The sequence below is a fragment of the Podarcis erhardii genome, assembly GCF_964252035.2.
Source record: "Podarcis erhardii genome assembly, chromosome: 2".
Taxonomy (NCBI): domain Eukaryota; kingdom Metazoa; phylum Chordata; class Lepidosauria; order Squamata; family Lacertidae; genus Podarcis; species Podarcis erhardii.
Window position 1 is genome coordinate 43,797,808 of NC_138498.1, and position 24,233 is coordinate 43,822,040.

The following is a 24,233-nucleotide window of genomic DNA, read 5'->3' on the forward strand; positions in this document are numbered from 1 at the left end:
GCTTCTTACTTTAGAGGTTAGTGCTCCCATTAAAGGAGGAGATCCAGAATGGCAACGGATTTTTTTGTTCATTTTCACAGATCTCCTTGCATGTTAACACTGTTGAAACACACCTGAAGTGGCTTCTGTGTTTAATCATTCTTCCTTTATAACATTATCAGCCCTTTACCAAGGCTACTGGATTTGTGACAACCTGTCTCCCCTTATAATTGCTTTATAAACAATATGGAGTGTGCAAGTTAAAAAAAAAAAAAAAAAGAGGAAGAGAAAAAGATGGTGTTGAGGGCAGCACATAACATCCAAAAAACTATTAAAACATTATCAGCATTTGTAAGAATTAGCATATTCTTAGCAGATAATAAATGTTATCAGTGTAGTAAGGGTGTTAGCCTTTATGTTGGTTTTAGATTGTAAGCCCACAGCCCACTTTGAAATACTGAAGGGCAGAACAGCAGATAAAATTACGATTACGATATCTTTATTGTCATTGTTCCTTGCAGAACAATGAAATTGAAAAACTACATAAAACTACATAAAAACTACACAAAACTACCACAAAACTACATAAAACTACAAAACTACATAAAACATTCAAAACCCCCTAAAAACTCTAAAACCCCATTTTAAAATACACTATACTACAGAGACCCCTTATGCTGCGTTTAAAATCTGCACTTTGATATTTAAAAATAATGAAATTATTAATATTTGATGTTTATATGATTTTATTCATTAGCTACATATATACATTGTACAGGAGGCAGGACAACAGGGAAGCCTGGGAACAATCTAAAATCATGATAAACAAGCATGATGTCAACCATACTCTGGGACCTCATTGATGGGAAAAAGTAGAACTTAACACTTCCTACGTCTTGTGGTCATGCCACCAAGGATGTATTTAGAGGAGGTTTAAGAGAAGACTCTGCTTTTTAAAAACCCCATGGAGGTTCCCCACCCTGCTTTTGACAGATGTTCTTATCATTAAATTGAGTGCTAAATGAGTTGTATATCTTGCATAACCTCCCATGCTTCAGGCGGGTTATGAAGTGCTGCTTGCAAATGCATCTGGTTTTGTTCTGTGCCTGATTATGAAGATGGTTATGAACACTAATTTGTAAAAAGTTGAAAAGCAGCTCCTAAGAAAATAGAGGAATTGCTTTTGTGATTCACACTCACACATAGAAGAATGTTTTCTCCAAAATTCTGAGTTTTTCAGTACCAAAATTTTAATCATCCACTTCTTCTAGAGAGAATGCTTATCTGAAAGCAGAACATCCCAGAGGTAACATATGCTAATGCTTTCTTATCAGGCTTATGAGGGCTGTTACTCTCCAGTTAGAAGTTATTTCAATTTGCCTTTATCTAACAACCACTAACCTGCAATTATCTCCTGAATTTCACATTGTAGGGAATTGCTAACACAACACTTTAAAATTACTGCATGCCTAACATAATGATCTACTGTCTGGTCTTTGTTGTAACTACCTTAATTCAGAATGAAGTCAGGGCGTGGGCCTGAATAAGAGTTCAAAGGGTTTCAGGAGCAGGCAAGTTCAAGACTAGGGTGCAATCCTATGCACTTACTGGGTAGTAAGCCCCACTGAATATAGTCAGATTGACTTCTGAGTAAACACACAGGGGAACAGTATTGGGGATTACATACCATCTTCCTCTATTTTATGAACAAAAGTTATTCCCTGAACCATAGAACACAGAGCAGAAACTGATAATCTGCCTCTTAAATTGATCATGCCTTTCCCTGTCTTCAAGTCCAATGGTATCAGTGTGCCATGGAATGCACACTGGTAGGAGAAAAATGATCTTATACATCTTTTAGAACAGAACAGGGAATCTTTTTTAAAGTTAACACTCACAATTCTAAAACTTATAACTGGAATTTTTAAAAGACTAATGCTCCATAGACTGAAGATTTGTTCTTTATAATCTAACAATAAATAAAACTGTTCATGGGCCATCCAGTAATGTGTTCAGTCTTTGTAGACATAACTAGTGCTTTTGATTCCATAAACAAGCTTCAACTTAGTATGCCTATTGATTGTTGTGGCTACTTCAAAAGTTCCAGCAAAGAAAGCATTACATATGCCAACAAGTCAAAGTTACATTTTGTCCCTTTTTATTTAATTGCTTATTAACAACATAATACAAGAGGTGCAATCTCCTGCCTTTTTCCTCCTGTTCGGATTCTGATACATACTAATGATTTAGATCTGTTGTCTGTTCACTGAACTGGTTTGAGGTCAATGCTAGTCAATTTCAACTCCTTTTTGCAATAAGTAACACCACAACACTATTTTAAAATGTGGGGTTGCGGGAGGGGGGGGATATTGTAAGTGGACAATGGATGGCTGCTCCACAAATAGCAGGGGATCCGTTCATTCGAAACCCCGTTTTGAAACTATTACAAGCTATTTTTACAGAATGGGATGAATTGGTGTAGCCTGCCCTTAGTATTTGAAAGGAAAGCAGTTGCCCTGAACTCTGGAGCAAGAGTAATACAGCTCTGCTGGAATTATGCTGGAACAGGTTTTTAGAGAAGCTCTTAACATTATCCTCAGGTACCTCACCAACCCCCCTGGCAGAAGAGACGGACATACCCTCTATTGAATCAAGGTTTAAGAGGAGTGTAATAATCTGGTATTAATGCAGACTAAATAAAACCAATAATTCAAAAAAATGTTTGTATGGAACAGGGAGTAGGGCACATACCCATCAGGGCAGAAGGAAGCAATATTCACTTCTCATAGAATACAACAGATGACCAGTGGTGTCCAATCTGGACTATGTGAGCAGATTACAAACTTCCACACAAAACAAATTCCTTCCAGTAGCACCTTAAAGACCAACTAAGTCAGTTCTTGGTATGAGCTTTCGTGTGCATGCACACTTCTTCAGATACCATCTGAAGGCCCGTATCTGAAGAAGTGTGCATGCACACGAAAGCTCATACCAAGAACTGACTTAGTTGGTCTTTAAGGTGCTACTGGAAGGAATTTGTTTTGTTTTGACTATGGCAGACCAACACGGCTACCTATCTGTAACTGAAACTTCCACACATTAACGGACGGGAAAGTGATGGATGATAACCACTCTTCTCATTGGATGGCGTGATGCCACTGAAAAGGAGCCACACACGCTGCTTGCCTTGGAGTCTTTTAAAAAATGCTAGAAAAATCTGTGAAATGGGAAGACGAACATCGCTGCCCCCAGACACCTTAAGAAAGGGATCTGCAGGGCTACAGGTCCTAAGGGACCTTCACTTCAGCATCTAGGTGTGTGTTTGGATTCCAGCCGCCCTCATTCCTGACCAATGGCCCTACGGTGACCGAGGGACGCAGCATCCTGGCGTCCGACAATCTATAAAGGGCCACAGGTTCCCTCTCGCTGAATAAGTTATATGAGAGCCCTCTGCGGATTGGCTGGTTTAGATAACAACAAAGCGGGGGCGTGGCCTGTGGGCGGAGTTTCTGCTCGCAGGTGATGGCGCACCAGCGAGGGCGGGGCTTCGGCAGGCCCGTAGCTTCTCATCCCGACGCGGGCAACGCGCATTGCGCAGCTTCGCCGGATTCGTCCGCGCCGGGCGAGCGGCCACCGCAGCATCCAGAACTCTGGAGAATGAGAGCCGTTGGTGTTGTAGAGAATGCTCTTCACCTCCGCAATTAAGGCCGGGGAGGCGGGGCGAGCTCTCGACAACCGTTACTTTCCCCCACCATGTGTGACGCAAACCCCGTTGCCATTGGCGGAGCGTAAGGGGCTGTGGGCCGCGATTGGCGAGGGCATAAGGGGTGGGCGGGTTTGGGGCGGAGAACGTTGTGGCAAGCTCTGGAAGATTCCTCCGCCCGCCGTATAAATAGGGAGGGGGAAGCGGCTGCCGCCGAGCTATAGCCTGGGCGGCCGAGCGAGGAGGAAGGTAATTGAGCCAGTGGCTGTGAGGGCGAGGGCATTCGGCGGCTCGCGATGGGGAAGGACTATTACCGGATCTTGGGCCTGACCCGCGGGGCGACTGAGGACGACATTAAGAAGGCGTATCGCAAGCAGGCGCTGCGCTACCACCCGGACAAGAACAAGGACCCGGGCGCCGAGGAGCGCTTCAAGGAGATCGCCGAGGCGTACGACGTGTTGAGCGACCCCAAGAAGCGCGAGATCTTCGACAAGTTCGGCGAGGAAGGTGCGTGCTTGGGGGGCTGTGGAGGGAGAGGATGCTTGGGAGGAAAGGGTAGAAGCGGGGCTCTCGGGACCGGAGCGAAATCGGTCCCCCTGCACGTTCACACGGCTCCGAAGTCGCGCAGTGGGCTCGCAGCCGTTTGCTCTAGACCCGGTTCCCGAGTGTCTTACGTATTGTATATATCGCCTCTTAGCTGTTGTCTATTATTATTTTATATGCGGGAAGAGAATGGGCGAGGAGGTGGAGGGGATCTGCTTGTAGTGTAAAGGACGGGGTGCAAAATAAGCCCCGGTTTTTGAGGCGTCATGGAGTCAGGATTAACGCCAAACTGACAGTTTTGGAGCAAATGGAAAGTTGAAGTTGAAACTGTGTGGTGTATATAGTCTATACGGTATACAAAAAGCACAAGGCGGTCGAGCCAGCGTCCTCGAATGGGACCAGATCATTAGAATATTATTTTTTTTGCACTTATGTAAGCTAAGCGTTTTTTCCTCCCGCAGAAGTTGTTTTGATACCGGAGAGTACAGTCAAATCATGTCATTTCCCCCCCCCCCCTCCCGTCGTAACTTTCCTCCTCTCTCCCTCCTGCCCCACCCTTGAGAGATAACATCTTCTAAAAATCTCTGCTTTTATAACTGATCAATTCTGCCATTTAGCTCTGTTAGGAAGCATTTCCCTGTAGAGTGGCTTTTGGAATGACTGTTCAGCAACTAATCTACCAGGACTGGTTTTCCAAGATAGGTGAAGGGAGGGAAAAGTAGGTGAGAAGAAAGAACAAGTTATTTTACTCTGTCGTCCTGGAAACTAGCCAGATGAGTTGCCATCTTTGAATTGTTCATATAGTATTAAGGTCACTCCTTAAAAATCCACCATTACCTTTCAGGTTCTTCCTGTTTGAGAAACCTACTTTGAAACAAAGTGGAAATCAATTAGGCAGGGAAGAAAGTGAAAAAACAACTTTATGTAGGATTTATCTCTATTGCTTTTCTGAGGATCTGTCAGTTTTTCAATAATAAACTTGTTCCAAGTACATGCTTTCCAGCAACTTAGTATGCTTTTTTTGAATTGTTTATTTTTTTTAGAAGGAACTAAACACAATACTGTTACTTTTGTGATATATTAAGGCATGTAGCACATAGGATTGAAGTATTTAAATTTAGTTACAAATATATTAGGTTTGTGTAATTTTTATGGTATTCTGTTGCCTTCATTCCTAGTAAAATGCTTAGCAGTTTCCAGTAACATTGTTGGTAACATGTATTGACAGGATAAATTGGGCTGCATGACAGGCTTTCTAAGATAGGTGGAGCCTTTGCTACAAAAAGTCTTCTAGTACTTGCTAGAAGATTCTAGCATACTCTTCATGCTAACCTGTTCTTTACAATGTTAGTTTTGATTTGTAGGTCTGTTCCCAATAATATTTATTAATGTCATGTTAAAGACTTATTTGTTCATACAGGCTAAGGTGAAATGCATTCTAAGTGGTGCTGTGTTTGTGTAGCAGCATGGATTCAGTTATTGATAATCTCTACAAAGTGTGAAGGTTAGCCAATGTAGGGCCTTCCAGATATTGTTGGGATAGCAGTACACATCAGCCCCAACCAGCATGACCAACGTTGATAGGTGATTGGAGTTATAACATGGTGGAGGACATGGCATTAGCTACTCCCGAATGGTAGGGTTCTCAACACACTGCACTTGAGAAAATGGAGAGAAAGAAGGCTGCAACAGTTCTGATAAAATCTTTACTTGGCATTTCTTTGCTAGCATGTGCTTGGCCTTTTGATACAGGACTTCCTTAGAAGTATTTGATTAAATTCCAGTGGTGTTCTCAGAGTTTAGTAAAGTTTGGTATCACAGTAAAAGAGGCACTGAGGAAGAAGTTTTGAAGATTAGGAGTCCTAATATAAATCATGACAGAGCATAGCTCAGTAATTGCTGAAAGAGATTAATTTGTGTGTCCTTGTATGTATTTCAGGACTAAAGGGAGGTGGTCCCAGCAGCAGTGGAGGAGGAGGTCCCAATGGCACCTCATTCACTTACACCTTTCATGGAGATCCTCATGCCATGTTTGCAGAATTCTTTGGTGGGAGGAATCCTTTTGATACCTTTTTTGTCCAGAGGAATGGCGATGAAGACATGGATGTTGATGACCCCTTCACAAGCTTTCAGAACTTTGGTAACATTGGCTTTTCCCGTGCTCGTGGGGGCGCTGAACATATACGCAAGAAACAAGACCCACCCATCACTCATGAGTTGAGAGTATCCTTGGAGGAGATTTACTCTGGATGCACCAAGAAAATGAAAATTTCTCATAAACGTCTCAGTCCAGATGGGAAAAGCACACGCAATGAAGATAAGATTCTAACGATTGAAGTCAAACGTGGCTGGAAAGAAGGAACAAAGATTACATTCCCCAAAGAAGGAGACCAGACACCAAACAACATTCCAGCTGATATTGTATTTGTTTTAAAAGACAAGCCACATAACATTTTTAGAAGAGATGGGTCTGATATTGTATATCCAGCCAAAATCAGCCTCCGTGAGGTAAGTGGAAATTCCTGACTTAATGAAGTGGGGGAGCAAAGGGTTGGATTCACCGAACATGCCCTGTCAGCAGAAGTCCTATGCAGGGATTTCTATTTGTACAGTGGGGCTTGCCTCTGAAATTGGCTTGGGGGGCATTCAGAGAACCCCAGAGCTTTGTGGGGAGGAAGTGGGGGGGTCATTCCATCAGGCAAGCTGTAATTCTTGCACAGATGGATTGTTCATGATAGCACAACATTGAACTCCATCTGAAGTTTCTAAATTACTAGATTTTGAAATGGGTAAAAATTGAGAATGTTCCAATCTTATTTCCTACACATCACTACGCATGATTATAGTAAGTGTTGCTATATTGTGGGCAAACTATTAAGAGTATGCTTCATCGGAGCCGCATGGGGAGCGCACTGAGGAAGCAGATCATGATACAGTAGCAGCAGCATGATTTCAGGCACAGTGAAATGTTATGGGATGCCGACTGTATATGTAGCTTCAGTGTTCAGCTCAAGAGTTGTCAGCATTTCCTCCTGTCTTCATGAACTCATCAGTTGTCATAGGCCCACTAAAAATACTTGGTTTTAATGGGAATTACAAGAGAGAACTATTTACAAAAAAAAGGTATTAACTTCTCTGGCTTGTGTTTGTGTTTAGGCTCTATGTGGCTGCACTGTGAACACACCAACACTAGATGGTCGGAACATACCAATGGTATTCAAGGACATCATTAAACCTGGAATGAAGAGAAGAATTCCTGGAGAAGGTCTTCCATTCCCCAAGAATCCAAGCCAACGAGGGGATCTTATTATTGAGTTTGATATAAGATTCCCAGACAGAATTCCACAGTCTTCAAAAAGTGTCCTAGAACAAATCTTGCCAATATAATAAGACAGGCAGAACGGGACTGCTGTGCCTCCAAAGCAGAGGAATTGGAACTGGAATCAGGATTTCAGAGTCGCTTTTGGCAGTGGGTAGGGAAGTTAACTTCATGTTGCTAAAAGATTTCCGGGAAATCCATTCTTGCAAGATGAACATTGCACTTCTCAGTGACTTTTGGCCCAGGTTGTCATTGCTCAAAACATTTACAGCAATGCTCAGTTACCCAAGCGAAGGAATTGACAGAACATCTTTTAATTGAACGTGGAAGACGACAACCAATCATAATTCATGCCTTCACTTAGTTGGCTAACCCTACTTGGGCATGTCACATAGGTCCTCCCATAGGAAGGAGGAGATTACAATCTAAACTGGACTTCAGAAGTAAACACCTCCAATCTCTTGTTTTTGCTGTACTGTGTCTTATTGCATTCTGCACTATCTCATTCCCAGGGGGGTACCTTTAATGTTCAGTTTTCTAACTTGCTTGTTGCTCTTAAGGGTGCCCTTACTAAGCCATTCTAAAATGGTGCCATGTGTTGAAGCTCCTAGAAGGGAAGGCATCCTGAAACCTGGCCATAAATTGCCCTTTTCCAGAAGGTAAATTGGTGGAGTATGGCCTCCCCTGTTAAGCAAGCAGGATGCTGCCTTATAACTTCTGGAAAGCATGTAAGAAGTTTACAGGTTTTTTCAGTGAAATCTTTGACTTCTTGCCATACACTGTTAATATGTCAGACTTGATCCTGGTTGGTTGATTGGACTGGCAGAAAAGATGTAAAATGTTCAGTTGAAGACATTCTTTAATAAATAAGTATTTCAATAGGTGATAACTATTGAAACTGAAAAGAGTAAAGCATTAGTCATTTTTCTTAAAGGTATTGTTTCTAGTAAAGGAACATGTATAGCCTCCTGTAAACATTTTTTAAAAATTATAGTGTAAACAAACCTAGATGTGAGTGTTTATTGGTTCATGGTCATGAAATAAGAAACTTGTCATACTGAGCTTCTTTCTTCAATGTTCTAGGTTTGAAAAATACCAAATTAACATTAAATAGCTTACAGTTTATGGGCTTAAAATTAAAATGGAATGCATTCCAAGCTATGAAGAAATGCTCTTTAGCTACAACATAAATCCACAGCTTCTGCTGGATCCTTGTCACTAAAATCTCTGAACAGGCATTCCACTTTGCTATCTGATCCTAAAGAGGGATTAAATGGAAGGAAAATAACTGATTACTGCAGGCAAAGCTACCCATTTCTTCTAGAAATGCAACCTGTTTAATTTCCTCAGCAAGATTGCTTCTTCATTCCTCTGCGTGATCACTACTAGTCTAATGAATAGCAATTGTAAACCAAAGGGCCTCTGTGTTGCCATATGGTCTTTACATGTTCACTAAAAAAATCTCGCTGTTGCGTCAGAAGTTCTGTACAGTACCCACTGTGTGTCTGATAGACGTGAATTCCAAATAATGGGTCATATACATTACCGGTATCTCAAACTAAAATTATCTGTCTCTTGTACATAATGTGTATGTGCCAAAAATAGCTTGTGAGCACCTTGTTTCTTAATAGGCAAATGTAAGTTTCTACAGGAAAAAGCTAGAGAATTCATCTTCAGGTGGCGGGCTGGGATCTTATGGACCTGCACCAGTAGCATTTCCATCATACGAGTATAAGATGAAGAGATTTAAGATTACTGGGCATATTATTTTAGTTTGGGTCTCCAGGGAGCTGAAATTGGTCACCTTTAGGAGGAAACAAGCCAGTTACAGAGCTATGTGTGGGAATGTTCTCCAATGGATGGGATTTTTTCCTTCGGTGCCTGAGCTGTTATTATATTTATACCCTGCCTTTTCCCCTGTTGGGGCTCAAGGCAGCTTAGAGATAAAAACAGTCACTTAAAAACATATAAACAAATAATTAAAAAACAAACATTAATAGACATAAAACTATACGCATATGTAAAATTGGTTTAAAACATACAAATAATTAAAAACAGTACTGCACCAGCCCTTTTTAAAAAAGCAGTCAATTCCCAAAAGCCTGTTGGAACAAGATCTTCACCTGCTGGCAAAAGAACAGGAAGAGAGCCAGTCTAGCTTCTCCAGGGAAGATAAAACCTGACATCATTTAGCTGCATCAAATGCAACACTTCTGGATATTCTATCAGTGCAGTGCTCTAGAACTGCCACATTGGCTACAGCATCCTTTGATTCACATCAGAAAAGGTGGGAACGAATATTTTTATATGTTTTGTTGCTCACTCTAATACGGTTCAAGCAACAGCTTCCATGTAACTCATGTGAATGTGACAAATGATTGCATAGAATCACAATTTTCATTGTTGGAAGCTATACGGGATGCACCCCTAACTGCTACAGATAGCAAAGGAATTCAGGCTACACTACAGATTCTGCAGTTACTTAGCTCTTTGTGAAACATATTCTTCAATTTGGCATAGGTGGCATAGGGACGCGGGTGGCGCTGTGGGTGAAACCACAGAGCCTAGGACTTTGCCAATCAGAAGGTCAGCAGTTTGAATCCCTGCAATGGGGTGAGCTCCCGTTGCTCGGTCCCTGCTCCTGCCTAGCAGTTAGAAAGCACATCAAAGTGCAAGTAGATAAATAGGTACTGCTCCAGCGGGAAGGTAAACCGTGTTTCTGTGTGCTGCTCTGGTTCTCCAGAAGCGGCTTAGTCATGCTGGCCACATGCCAGCTCCCTCGGCCAATAAAGGGAGATGAGCACCGCAACCCCAGAGTCGGTCACAATTGGACCTAATGGTCAGGGGTCCCTTTACCTTTACCTTAAGCTAAGGAGATTGATCAGGCAGGGCCTGTCTCAACCTCTTCTGCGTTGGAGCTGCTTCAACTGTTTCCATTTGAAAAGAACCCATGTGTGGCAAATGGCTTGCAACCTGTGTGTTTATTACACAGGATGATTGAGTACATGTCTATTTCAATGGTTAAGAAGGCGTTCACTATAGCTTCCTATGCATATATCCTAATGCAGGAGCAGTGAGTGTAACATATATGTGCAATCATGAACTATACAGTTCATGATATTTCCAACACTTAAGTAGTTTGTAGGATTTTTGTCATGATGTCGCTGTCCAAAGACAGGCATCTTACACAGTTGTAATGTCATTAAGTACAAGGGGGGGGGGACTTCAGATTTTTAAAGTATTGGTTTCCATGATTATGCGATAGCTGGGTTTTTGAATCTAGGTTAACTTTTTAAATATTAGGCAGACAAAATTAGTGAGGTATGAGGACCCAAGAAGCAAAATATGACGGATGAAAATGGATCACCTAAGCTTGGATCTTCCTTTATTGTAAATACAAGCAGAAAAGTGAGTGAAATTTTATTGTAAAATAATACATGTGTGGTCTAAGGAGGTGTATCTGCATTCTGGTCAAGACACAGTATTGGTACTATATTCATGTAGTCCAATAGGATTCCTGCAAGAAGTTCAGCAAAAAGATGAAGAGGCTTTTCAATACAATTTTAAGGTATCTGCTGCCGCCTTCATTTTGATGTTTTTTTCCTTCTTCCTCTCCATACCATGGATATATTGGCAACAACTCTACCCCAATACACTACTGTTTATGGCTGTGCTTCCTATATTCTGTCAATTCACACAGATTTTTTTTCTAGTGCCGATTTAAGCTACAGGGAGTAAAGGCTAAGAACGAAAGCCCTAAAAGCAAACCCTCCAAAGTATTGACTGCCAACTGGTATGTGCTATTGCACCAGCCTCAACCAAATAAGAATTCTTACTGTAAACTTAGCTTAAATTTTAAGGTTTTGTTCTGCATTCTAAGAAATCTCTTCATTTGCTTAAACTCAGTATTCAGCTCCCTGTTCCCAAAAGTCCCAAAGGAGCGTAGTCTATGTGTGCAGCAGGTAAGTATGTGCTGGATCACATTTCTAAATTCTTTGCTATGTGAAGAATTCTCAGTTCTCTACAAGTTGAAAAGCAGCATAACAGAGAGCAACAAGCTGTGCTAGTTTTTAACTTGCTGAATATTTTATATGGGGGCAGGAAGCACATTCCAAAATGTGATCTGACAGCTGAAGCGATACAGTCTGCTGCATGTGTGAGCCATATGAGCTTGAGCCAAACAAGTTCCAAGAGATTAATTTTAGGAAGCTCAACCAGATAGCAGCCAAGAAGAGTGACGGGGGCTTGATGATACACATATTGAATACGGAGGTAAAGTGAACTCTTACCAGTTCAGACGGTAGGCCAGGAATCGCATTTTTTTCTATCTGAAGAAAAGCAGTACAGTACAAGTAGAGCACAGGCTTGAGTTGAGCTGTTTTCCCTGGTACGTTAATTCTTAGTGCCTAGTTCATGCGTGGCTCTCCAGATGTTGGCATCCCACTACATTGGTCCCAGACAGCACAGCCAAATAGGAGGGACGATGGGAGCTGCAGTCCAATACTGTCTGCAGGGCCACAAGTTCTCCATTCCTGGCCTAGGCTGCTAATAATCTGTGGTATGGCGAGGGCTGGGCCTGTCCATGCAGACAGGCTGCCGCCTCAGGTGATAGAACCCAAGGGGTGCCTCTGCAGATGCATGCCCCTGCTATCAGAGAAGGAGCTGTGGCGGTTTCTGGGTTTTAGAAAGATGTTATTTGAACCTGGAAGTTGCAGCTGCACAACCCCAGAAAGCAAGGCTTCAGTGGAGGTGGGCAGTGCATGAAGCATGTGCAAGGTGGCAAAACGGGACAGGCCACACCAGGATATGTCACAGAATAATGGCTGGGTGGTTCACAGACAAACCTATCTGATACAAATGTTAGTCTACAGGAGTGGAGAAGATAACTATGGATGCCATCTTTGGAGGAAGAGCAGGATAATCAGGGCTAGTCCAATACATTTTGCTACCTGAAATAAACCAGCAAATCCCTCCTTTAATTTCAAGGTGCACAGCATCACTGAACATGCACAGAACTGAGATTAAATCAACACGCCCCCCCCCCCAGCAGTATGTAGGTGAAACATACGGTAATCACTACTATGGCGACTGTCTTCTCATACAACCAAAGATAGCCCCACCCTGCAAATTCAAAGTACTATGGCAGAGCCCAGGGCTAGCCCAAGGCATTTTGACACCTGAGATGAACCACAAAATGGTGAGTCCCTGCTAGGGCAGAGGGGGAGAGTGAAGATATATATCAGGAACAAAGGCGGGAGGAGACCAGTAGTGCTTCCTATTCACAGAGAGTCGGGATCTGCTGCCCCTGTGGATCCTGCCACCAGAGGCAGTTGCCTCACCTTGACTTGTGGGTGAGCTAGCCCTGGAAGAGCTACAGCTGTATATTATATGCAGTACTTTTTTCTAAAAATAAATAATGAGGGGGTACTCTCATTTTCCTACTCATATTTAAATACTGCCCCTCAATGAAGCCAAACTTAGATTCACAAAATGTTTAGCAGTATGCGTACCCCTGTGTCCCCCCAGGAGGGAAAAACCACTGACACAGGCTATTATTATATGACCTATGCGTTTGCGAGTGCTTTGCTGAGCTTCCCTGCTGCCTCGCTTTGCCTAATGGTAGGACTGGCGCTCGGGATACTTACTCAAAGGCAAGCACCATTGTGTTCACAATGGGCCGCCCCAATCTATGATAATTCTGTCACGCCCAATTGATTTCAATGGCATTTTAATTCAGATTTCGAAATCACCAAGAATTGGGAGATTCTCTTCGACGCAGTGAAGGAAAAAGTGGGTTTGGGTGTGATGTGTGTCGTGGTGAGCGGATATTGACACCCCGTTTCTGAAAGTGGGCAAGACGGGAGGACTTCCGGGTCGGCGCCATCGCCGAATGGCGGACTCCCTCCGAGCTCCGGAGGGAGCCTGCACGGCAGGGGCTGGGTCCTACCGCACCGGCGATGCGGGGACCCTTAAAAACCACGGCCACGGGGGCCGTGGACATGGAGACTCGGCTGACACCGTTAGCGCCCTCCCGACTCGTGAAGGAGCCTTTTTAAAGGCTACGGATCGGGTGCCGGGGAGAAGCGTGGTGTTTTGAGTCCTCTGCTATCCCTGCCGTGCGAAGCCGCATGCCATTCGGCGGAGAGTGCTGGCTTCTTCCTTTGAAAATTCGGACCTAAAAGAACAACCTGTAAGTAATTGGAACTTGGACTAAAAAGAGGGACAAAAATTTTAAAAATTTCGGAGCGAGCGGGGGAGGCGCAAAAAAGGAAGTCAGCCACCCCCTCCATTGTAGAAGGGTCAAAGCAAAGGATCTGATAACTAAGATCGGAGTAACATCATTTTGGCAAGTTTTTAACCTCACGAGTGAAGAATATGAGATTGAGCTGGAGGAGGAAAGTAGAATTCGGACTTAAAAACAACCCCCCCTGGAACCCCGGGAGCGATCGATGACGGAGCTTGGAGAGGAGAAAGGCAAGTTTTGACAGCTGTCAAAGAGCTGTCAAAGCGGAAAATAAGATAGAGACTATGTTACAAGGACTTTGCTGGTTATATTTGTTATAAATTGGATACAAATTGTTTTAAATAAGGATTACAAAGTTACTAGGGCTAATGGATGCGATCTGGAAGAGAACTCAGTTTTTGCAATCCACCTAGAGGAGCCGAGGGATATTACAAGTTTTAGCTGGAAATTGGAACTGAACTGTTTATCTCCTGGGAAACTGCAGAAATGGAACATTATTATGACTACAGAGGCTACTACACCGAAGAAGACAATGGAATCATCTGTTGTGGAATGAAAGGAACTTGACGTAATGTTTTGTTTCTGAATAACAAGCCTCTGTAAAGGAACTAACTTTTGGAATTATGACATTTGTGCAGGAAAACAGGGACAGAAAGAAATAGAAAGAGGAGTGTGATCAATAAGAACAACAAAATAACAAGAATTGGACCAAGTCAAAAGTGGGGACATTTGGGACATCCAGATTTGACAAGCTTAAGGATTATAATTTGGAGCTTTTCACTCCTGGATATAAAAATCTGGATGGAAAAAATGGGCCTCTCTTTAAGACAGAATCCTTCCATGATTGGACATTCGAAACTAAAGAGGACTGGCAAAGGACTATGATTTAGAGAGACGTGGAAATATCGGACATTGAGGAACATTGGGAACGCAACCGGGAAAAGGGGGGGTGGGAAATGTGGAATCCTTAAAGGCGTAAACTATGTTTTATTTAGGCTATATACATCTACATGGTATTCTAAAGTGGGGAACTCGTGGTGGGAATAAACCGATTTTAGGGGAATGGAAAATAATGTTTTTTTAAAAAAAAAAAAATTTTGGGTTAAGGATAACAAGTTTGAACTGAGGAGAAGAACTTGTTGAGATCATTTGAGAGATTTGGAATACAAGGGGGGGAGGGAAGGGGAAGTCCTGAAAGGATGTAATTGGAAAAAGATTTGAAATTGGATGTTTTATTAATTTGTAATTAATTGGAAAACTTTAATAAATATTATTAAAAAAAAAAAAAATGAAAGTGGGCAAGACGCCCTCCCTCGGTCACCAGTGGGCTGTGACATGTGGGTCCTCCCCCCCCCCCCGAGCTTTGGACGCCACCGCTGCCCCCCAAGAACCGCCTCTCCTACGGCCTAAAGTGGAGGGAGAGGCTTTTGCGGGACGAGAAGTAGTGGGGCTGGTTTCGCGTGAAGGAAAAGCGCATAGTTCTCCAGGTTTGTATGTTTCGATCCCCTCGAATTCACAACAGGTTCCGGGGCGAGGCCGAAGTGATGAACTCCGGTCCGCCCCTAACCTAGAGAAAAAGCGTGATCAGAATAGCGCACCTTCCCACCCCGGCGCTCGGCTGCTAAGCGCCAGGCACAGACAAGTCTCCCCCGCCCTCCACCCGGGGCAGCTAATTCGCCTCAGGCTCAGGCCGCGCCCGGCTTCCCGCCTTCCCATTGGTTCCAAGCGCGCTGTAGTGACAGAATTGGCCACTAGAAGGCAATGAGAACACGGACGCGAGCCGGGTGCGGGCGGGGGGAGGAGGAGAGGGCGCTTGGGCGGGTTCAGGGCCGCGGGCAGTTATCCCCCAAAGCCCTTCCTGGATGGTTACTGTCCACCTCTCCCCCCCCCACTTCGAGGATGGTATGTTCCACCCGCTCTGCGTTTCTGCTCCGCAACCCCATCCCACCCCTTCCATTGCATCTCGAAGCTGGGGGTGGCGGCGGTTGTGTGGAACTTGATACGAAGGACCCGGAATGTTCTCCTTGCTTTGGGAGGGCAACCTGTGATTAGCCAAGGAAGGAGGCGAAGCGCGCTCCAATTGGCTAGTAGGCGCGGTTTCTAAGTCCCGCCTCTTGCTGAGGGACAGGCCTGGCTGCGCGGGGTTGTAGTTTGGCTGAGGGACGGGCCCGGCGAGGAAAGGGACGCTGGTAAGGAGGAGGAGAAGGGAATGGACGTGCCTTGCCTAAGGAGAGGGGCTCCGGGGGGAGGAGTGTCGGCTGCGCTGCGAGGGAAGGGAGCTGGGGGGGGGAGAAGTGGGGGCAGCTCCTAAGAGGAAGCGAGATTTAGGGGTGAGGGGGAACCCAGGGGTCCTGGCATCCAGCGCTCTTCCCCCCAACCCCCACCCGGCGGGAGGGAGCTTCCTGCCCGTTTGCAGATGCAAAAAGCCCCGCCGGGGTTGCCTGGATACAAAACACGTAGGGAAAGTAGTGCCGTTGCCCCTGAGACAGCCTGCCTTTGAGGGGAGTTGCCAGCTGGAGCGGCAGCCCGGACTCCTGGGTTCTCTGAATGGAGCCCCTGAGTGTGTTTTGACTTGGAATTTCAGGGTGTTTTTTTCTGCACATGCTGAGAGTTTCTCTTCCCTCACCCTCTGCTCCCCCTTCCATTAGTAAAAGGGGGTAGGCGATTAAATAAACGCCCATGTACGTCCGCTCTGTACTATTAAGTGAGGAGTTTTTGAACTATCCTGCTAAGTACAGAGAATATAAAATAAGGTGGTTTAACAAGTGCCTGATAAAGACCCACCTGTTTCAAAGTGTGCCGAGTTCCATGGTTCCTACTGTTCCTGATGCCAAGTGGGCTCAGGAGAGAGTGTGGGTCGGTGTCTCTGTGTTATCATGGATGGGAGGATTGAGTTTCACTACCGAAACTGACTTTTCTGTTTTCCTTTTATTGTAGTGTAGGAATTGAGGGAAACTCGGTAGCAACACCCAAATGCCTAGTAGCAGAGGAAACTGGCTTTCCTGTCTATTTAACATCTCTCCAGTGAGGTCAGCACCCCTGCTTTCTTAGGAGACTTGAGAAGCTGGGGGGGGGGGGGGAGAGAAATGCAGTTTTGTCAGATCTTTCTCCTAAATTGTGAACTATATGCCATTCTTCTGCATTATGGGCTTCCATCTTCCCTAACTGAAGGCTCTTTTGCTGAATTTAGAAGGTGTTCATCTATGCTTTTAATGATTGGCTCAGTGGTATAAGGTGTTGGACTTTTGTCCTTTTGTTGCTATAGGTAATCTGTTGAGGGTGTTAACGTTTGAGGAAGTTGGAGAAAAAAGATTTGTGCTCTGTAACCTAGGTGCTATTCAACAATTGGCAAAACTGGCAAGTCCTTCTATTTCACTCTTCAGAGGCATTCAGAAGCTTACTACTCCTTATCTAGGTCAAAAGGGGTGCACACAGTGTGTTCCATTACCGTCCCTTACCATTTTAACAAGGAAGGGGTGGGTAGGTGCTTGGCAGGCATAACCTGTCACCAAAGTTGTGCAAAATCTAACAATACAGCACCATGCACATTTATTCCCTCCTGTGGCCACCATGTTCTGTTCCCCTCCTGCTGACCATTTAAGCCTAATCACTGATTTTCCCCTGGCTTTCTGCATTTTGCAAAATGCTCCAAATTCTTTGAAATCTTAAATCTTGCAGGTAGAATAATGATGAAAAAGGATTAAATGTGGGTGAATGTGCATAATATGTTCCAATAACAGGATATTGGTGACTTTGTATAATGCATTCAGTATACAGTATATTTCTGCTACTGGTGAGTAATGAATTGGCCTTTTCATGCAGATGTGTTTAATGGAGCCCACCCTTTTCCTCAGGCCTGCCAGTTCACACTCTCTTCCCCACCTGATGTTGGGGACCTTCCTTCACTTACTGCCAAGAGGTCACTGGTTCCTGAAGCAGGAAACTGCGCCCACTGTAGGGTGATGTGCCATTTGTTATCTTCTCTTGCCTAACCCAGGGAGCAGAAGCAGGGAGGAACCCTGATGATTCTGACCATCTTTCCTTTCCAAATACAGTATTCATAAGAAGAGTAAAACAAAATTGCTGAAAGGTCTCCCCACCCACCTCTGTGTTGATGTTGGTGAAGTAACACTGTCGCTCACATGCTTTCCTGCTGTGGGATGTAGCAACTGTCTGGTATAATGTACTTATAGTATTAGAAAAAGTAGGCTAGCTAGGCTCTGCTGATAAGGATTCAGTGGTAATTGTGGATCACAAATTGAATGTGGTCTGTTGCAAGAATAGCAAAGGATTTTCTGTGATGCACAAAGTATTCTGTCCAAGTCATTTGAAATAATACTGTGCCTTCATTTTGATCCTGTTAACATGCAGGAGTAATAGTAAATACAACCCTCTCCCACCTGCCCTTTGCTACTCTCTTCCTGTTATCTCCCTTCATCTTTGTCTTCCCAGTCTTCCATAGTAAGCCATCTGGGCAGGAGCGGCTTTTATATGTGAGGTCAGTGCAGTGTCTCACTCAGACAATAAAAAAGGTTACCGTAAATAGTAGTGATGGTAATAACAGCTAGTGAGGCTGCTGGTAATGAGACGCACTTCAAAGGGAAATACTTCAACTGCAATCCTAACATGGGAGAAAATCCTCTTGGACTCAAGGGGATACCGATGATGATGATGATGATGAAATTTGTACCCCACCTATCTGCCTGGGTTGCCCCAGCTAAGTAAACGTACACACAGTACTGGAGAACCTGGGGGATAGGTGATGACAGTAATAAATATGTTTAAGTTATAGGGTGTGCAAGCACATGGATTTTGATGTTAAAACGAACAATTAACAGGTGGAAGTCAACCAGTAGTGTTTCTAACAGCAAGAAATGAAGGCTTTGTTAAAAACGTAGAAAGCAAATCCTTAGCTGTAAAAGCAGCAGAGATAGGAGGCTAAGTTAGCTAGTGAATTCATGGCCATCTTCACTGGAAAGTTTAAGAGGAAGTTTGGCAAGCCTCCTCTTGATTGTTTAGGCCTAGGTGAAATAATTCCTATCTTAATACAGAGGCATTACCACAAAAATCCATTTGAGGCCTCCAGTTATTCAAGGCTTAGCATTTTAACGCCTATCCTAGTCAGCTGCAGAGAAATCTCTAGTTCAGTATGGAATGTCAACAAAACTTGAGTAGGATTTATGGAGCAGATCTCTGAAGTTATCTGGCCCTCCCCAAAACTATACATTGTGCTTCAAATTTTGAAATCCTTAGGATGCTTCACACTAGTTTAAGTTTAGATGTGTTAGTATTTCAAATGATTTGTTTTATAGGTAAAGATTATAGCCTTAGGGCTTTCAGCCTTTTGCCTTCTGCATTTCTGCCAAGATGGGGCCTTTGTCAGCACTTTGTCTCCTGTATGTCTGCTGCCTCGACAAATTAAAATTCAGCACCCATGAGGAGTCTTGTTTAGAGCTAATTCCATGACCTGTAAATGCCTATAGTCTTGGTGGATTTATGCTCTGGAGTGTGTGATTATATTTTTCATAATTGCTTGAAATGAGAATATTGTGAATCAGGAAGACGGGGGAGGCCCAAGTTCAAATCAACGTTGAACTGTGAAGCTTACTGGGTTAACTTGGGCAAATCATCATCTTGCAGCCTGACATACCTCAAATGGGTGCTGAGAATAAAAGAGGGAGGGAGGAGTACCAGGGCTTTTTTCTTTTTTTAAAAAAATAATATTTATTCCAGTTTTAAAGGTTACAAAAAAGAAACACTAAATTAAGCAAGAAAAAACAAAGCAATACATCACAATAAATAGAAACAGAAAAAAACCAGCACAGAAAAATACGAACAAAAAACAAATCAAACCTTCCCTTAACTTATTTTTCATCTGCTTGTTTCCTTGACCTCCTCACACCTCCCTTTTTTGTATTCTAGTTCAATTAGATATTTCAGCAAATCCTTTCCATCTTTGTTTTTATCCTAATAATTTATCTTACCATACTGTAATTTTACATTCTCTTCTTTCATCAATTAACAATCCATTATTACTTAATCCTTTATAACATTTCTGCTAAAGCCACATAACTTCATTCCAACATCCTTCTAACATTCCTTAATTTTACAATGTATCTGTAAATAAACTTTAAATTTCTTCCAATCTTCTTCCACTGACTCTTCTCCTTGGTCTCGGATTCTGCCAGTCATTTCCGCCAGCTCCATATAGTCCATCACCTTCATCTGCCATTCTTCCCGTACCAGGGCTTTTTTCAGGGAGAACTCAGAGAAACTCAGTTCTGGCACCTCTCAGGTGGGTTCTGGGCTGGCACCTCTCAGGTGGATGCCATTGCCATTCTAAGAGAATGAGGGAGGTTTTCATGGTGAGTTCCAGCACCCCTTTTTCTAGCACAGGAGACCATGTTTATCTCAGTGAGCCCCTTGGAGGAAAGACGGGATATGAATGTAATATTGAAACAGGGATAAGATCTTGTTCTCTGGCAGACTTTGGGAGAGAAGTCAAGGGAGACAGATGCAAGTGCAGAATAGTGTAATGATCTCTGGGAGCTGAAAATGATGGGACAAGCCAGACCACAGTGGAACTTGCAGCATAAAAGGAGACAAAATATTGCTTTGAAAATAGTTACTTTTGGCAGCGTTTGAAGGGGAAGTGTTGTTGGCAGAAGTGTTCTGACAATGCTGAAGGCTGTGCTTAGAATGTGGAATGCCTTGCCCTGTAGTTTGCTTTAGCTGCTCTTCAGTGTGGAGCACTCACAGGTTTGGCTGCGTTCCCTTGCTGTCCCACCCTCTAGGGAACACCCTGTAGCCTGTTTCTCTGCTCTGAATCAACTTGCAAAGGCCTGCTCCACCCTGATCCCAGAACAGAGGCGTCAGAGGCTTGCTCCTGCTGTGCCAGTCCCAACACTTGCACGTTCCCAGGGCCTGGTTTGGAGATGCACATAAATTAGCAGAAAGGTTAGGATCTTGTGTCCTGCTGTATTACTCAAGGGCCTTTTCCTTTAGGAGAGAGACATGTTGTTGGACCCAAAGGCTATTTTAGGGTATCTTTGTTATGTGATTTGTCTTCATTATGCAGTTTTTAATTTGGAGCAATAATTTGCCTCCTGTTAATACACAGACACTTCTAAACCAAAGTCTTGACAGTTTGACTTTTTCTTCCCAGTTATTTCTAATCTTTGGTTTACTGTATTTAAATCTTAATCTGATAGTGTTTACCTATTGGTTGTTCTTGTATCAATTAGTTGTTAACTTCCTACAGAAAGGACGGGTACTCATTATAAACCTTTGTAACCCACACAAATGTGTACCTGTGTGTTATGGAGCGATGAGCAGTACTGAACATGAACCCAGACCTGAGATTTGACAGTGGCTTCTTGTACTGAATCCAGCTCTGAAATGCCCATTTCATAGCCGAAAGAGAGCAAAGCATGCACACCTATCAAATCCTGTCACTTTTAGGGAAAGGGCAACCAAAGGGGTCAGGGGGCTGAAGCAACTCCACTACAGAGAAAGAATATAATGCTTGCTTCTTTTAATTTAGAAGAAAGATGTGTAAGGGGAGGAGACATCATAGAAGTTCATCAATCTGATGGGGGGGAAGCATTTCCCCCCATCTCTACAGCAAGCTTATTAGACAGATTCATGGAGGGCAGAGTTATCATTGACTATTAATCATGGTTGCTGTATATTACCCTCCAGGATCAGAGGCAATATACCTCTGAGTGCAAGTTGCTGAGGATCAAGCACAGAAGAAGGCTAGTGCCCTCATACCCTCATATCCTGTTTGTGGGTTTCCCAGAGGCATCTAGCTGGCCACTGTTGAAAATGGTATGTTGGACTTGATCAGTCTTTGGTCTGATCTATCAGGGCTCTTCTTGTGGTCACAGCCATTGTAATTGCTGTGTGGAATATCATGTGAGCATTTCAGGTGCCTGTTGGATATAGCCTGTGGTGAGAAAGATGAGAGACAACACCCCTCTTCTTGCCCCACCTCTAAATAAACCTGGCCTGTACTGTTGTATGGCCTTGTTATTCGATTTTAAAAAAACACATTTTAGTGGTGAGCTTCTCCCTAGTGTACTGCTTCAACATGGGAACATTGTCTTGCCTTTTAAAAGTGGTGAATGTTAGAATGCTTAATCTCCCACTGTTTGCTTTTACTTCATTTTCCTTCATTCTGAGGATGTGCTCTTCCCCTCTTGCGTGCTGCAAGTGTGTTTTGCTGGGAGTCAGGGTTTAACAGCAGCAAATGGCTGTGCAACTAGACTGCTGCCCAGAGCCCGATCTCTACAACCTTAGTAGTTCATGGCAGATAATTAATATGTCCTAATTCCATTTCATAGATAAAAACCTCTTTTGGCTTATGGAGGCAGTTAAACAAGTACACATAAACAAACAGCTAAAAGGTGTTTGGCCAGTATTCACCTCTGGACAATCATGGAGTGATAAAATCCAGGTGATGCAACATCGACATCATCTATCTAAAATGGGATTTATTTTCTACTCATTAACCCCTTTCCCTGGTTAATAGAAAATGTGCATCATCTCTGTGAGCATTTTCTGGAGTAAGCGACATATGCAGTGGTTGACCAAGGCATCTTTAAATTACAGTTTCAATGTTAAAACAAAAAACCCAATTCATATATAGCCTCAGTGCAGCCTGTCACTGGTAACTTCGAACAACTGGAATGTTCTCTCTTCAGCAGACAGCAAAATCTTGTCTCTGTGATGCAGCCTCCCAACTTGAATTCAACAATAGGCTTTCTGTGTTTCACAACATTTCAGGATCTTATAAGCCTTTCAACAAGCAAGACTAGAAACCTCTTGCTTCAGGTGAAACTCAGAAGTCAGGAGATAAAGTCAGATATAACATGGCAAAGGGATTAAAGTCTAGATCCATGCTCCTATATTCCCCATTTTGTTTCCTGTTTGTGTGTCCACTCACCAAATAGAGTTCCTGTAGTCAGACAACCACAAACAGAATAGGCATACATATCTAGAAAGCTTGAGCTAACTGTGACTTACTGAGATGCGGGGCAGAAAATCTTGCAAAATGGAGAACTTTCCTGTGATACGCTTCTCTGTGGAAAATTTTCCATTTCATAAGTTCATTTGTGACAACTAATGGATGTCAGTTGCAAGTAAATATTAGGTAAGATTGGCAATATCAGAGTTTGTAGCTTCATTTATTAAATACAAGTTAAGCAAACATGCTAATTAGATCATTCTCTAGGGAAAATTTCCTGCTGCAAACTGAAATTTCCCTATGCAGATTTGCATAGGAAAAACCACTGGAAAATTTCCAATACAATTTTTTTTTTTTGAAAACTTGCATTGTGACTGAGTTAATTGTACATATTAGGAGTATGCTAGTAATTCTTCTTCTTTGGCTATCACTCATAGCTAAGTAAGATTGTCTTCCATGAACACGGTCTTAACAGTGAGTCTGTTAGTGATTGTGGAGGTCAATTCTGGATCCACACGTCCTTCCACAGTGGGGATATAGGTTTCCAGGCAGGAGTTTATCATGGTGAGAATTTCCCAAACATGCCTTCCTCTTAGCTTGTTTCTCCTTTTTGTCCAGAGATTGTGCTTCTTCAAAGTCTATGACACCTTTGGTAAAGGCTGTTCTCTAATTGGAATGCAAGGCCAGTGTTTCCCAGTTATCAGTGCTTATAACTACATTTTTAAAGATTTGCCTTGAGAGTGTCTTTAAACTTCTTTTGTTGCCCACCGGTATTTCGCTTTCCATTGTTATGTTGGGAATAGAGTAGTTGCTTTGGAAGACAATAATCAGGCATCCAAACAACATGACCAGTCTAACAAAGTTGATGTTGAAGAATCATTTCTTCAAGCTGCGAGTCTTTCCCATCCCTGCCTTTAGACAGCAGTGATAGAACTAGGGTCCTTCCACATACAGAGCAGATGCTCTGCCACTGAGCTACAGCCTTCCCTTTTTTTCCAAGCAACAGCCAGTAGGATACAGAATTCCCACGGTAGTTGTTTGCCGTCTCGTGCCTTTGAGTTGGAACTTGTGGCGCTTCTGTGTAAAAGCCATGATGTGGTTGGGATCTGCGTACATACATAGATTGCCTGGATAAAACCCTAGTTTCCACAACAAGGCAAAACGTCCCCAAGAAACACATATCCCAAAGCCATTTGCCAAACTGAGAAATCATAGAATCATAGAGTTGGAATGGAGCCAAAGGGTCTTCTAGTCCAACTCTCTGCTGCGCAGGAATATTGAAATGCTTATAAATGGGGGGAAGCTTTGTTTCCTTCCTTGCTCTTCACTCTTTTCAGGCTACCACAAGGGGTTACCACAGATATGTGTGAGCAGGCAAGCCAGTAATATTTTGTTGTGGTCTTATTTGCAAGACTACTTTACTTATAAACTGAGTCTACCCGACCTGATGGCACAAATAGAGAACTGCTGTTGTCTA

At 43.2% G+C, this 24,233-nt stretch overlaps 2 protein-coding genes across 4 annotated transcripts in view; both read left to right on the top strand.

The window, feature by feature from the left end:
* The first annotated feature begins 3,815 nt into the window (after positions 1-3,815).
* On the top strand, positions 3,816-8,010 carry DNAJB1 (DnaJ heat shock protein family (Hsp40) member B1). Its single transcript, XM_081850606.1, has 3 exons — positions 3,816-4,189; positions 6,165-6,733; positions 7,382-8,010. Exons 1-3 carry the CDS (start codon positions 3,979-3,981, stop codon positions 7,610-7,612), a joined length of 1,011 nt encoding a protein of 336 aa, XP_081706732.1. The 5' UTR covers positions 3,816-3,978; the 3' UTR covers positions 7,613-8,010.
* A 7,557-nt stretch (positions 8,011-15,567) lies between these two features.
* GIPC1 (GIPC PDZ domain containing family member 1) overlaps positions 15,568-24,233 on the top strand; it is a 29,627-nt gene continuing 20,961 nt past the window's right edge. The window contains exons 1-2 of one of the 3 annotated variants that reach the window (XM_081850581.1): positions 15,776-15,977; positions 17,643-17,747. The gene's annotated coding sequence lies outside the window, so the exon portion shown is untranslated. Of the gene's footprint in view, positions 15,691-15,775; positions 15,978-17,642; positions 17,748-24,233 lie in introns of those variants that run through there. The other 2 variants (XM_081850583.1, XM_081850582.1) reach the window with 2 other exon arrangements.

Bases quoted from the DNA above. Each gene is read 5' to 3' on its own strand.
- DNAJB1 (XM_081850606.1), top strand. From the start codon at position 3,979: ATGGGGAAGGACTATTACCGGATCTTGGGCCTGACCCGCGGGGCGACT. The intron at 4,190-6,164 runs GTGCGTGCTTGG...TATGTATTTCAG, and splicing joins CGACAAGTTCGGCGAGGAAG to GACTAAAGGGAGGTGGTCCC. The intron at 6,734-7,381 runs GTAAGTGGAAAT...GTTTGTGTTTAG, and splicing joins CCAAAATCAGCCTCCGTGAG to GCTCTATGTGGCTGCACTGT.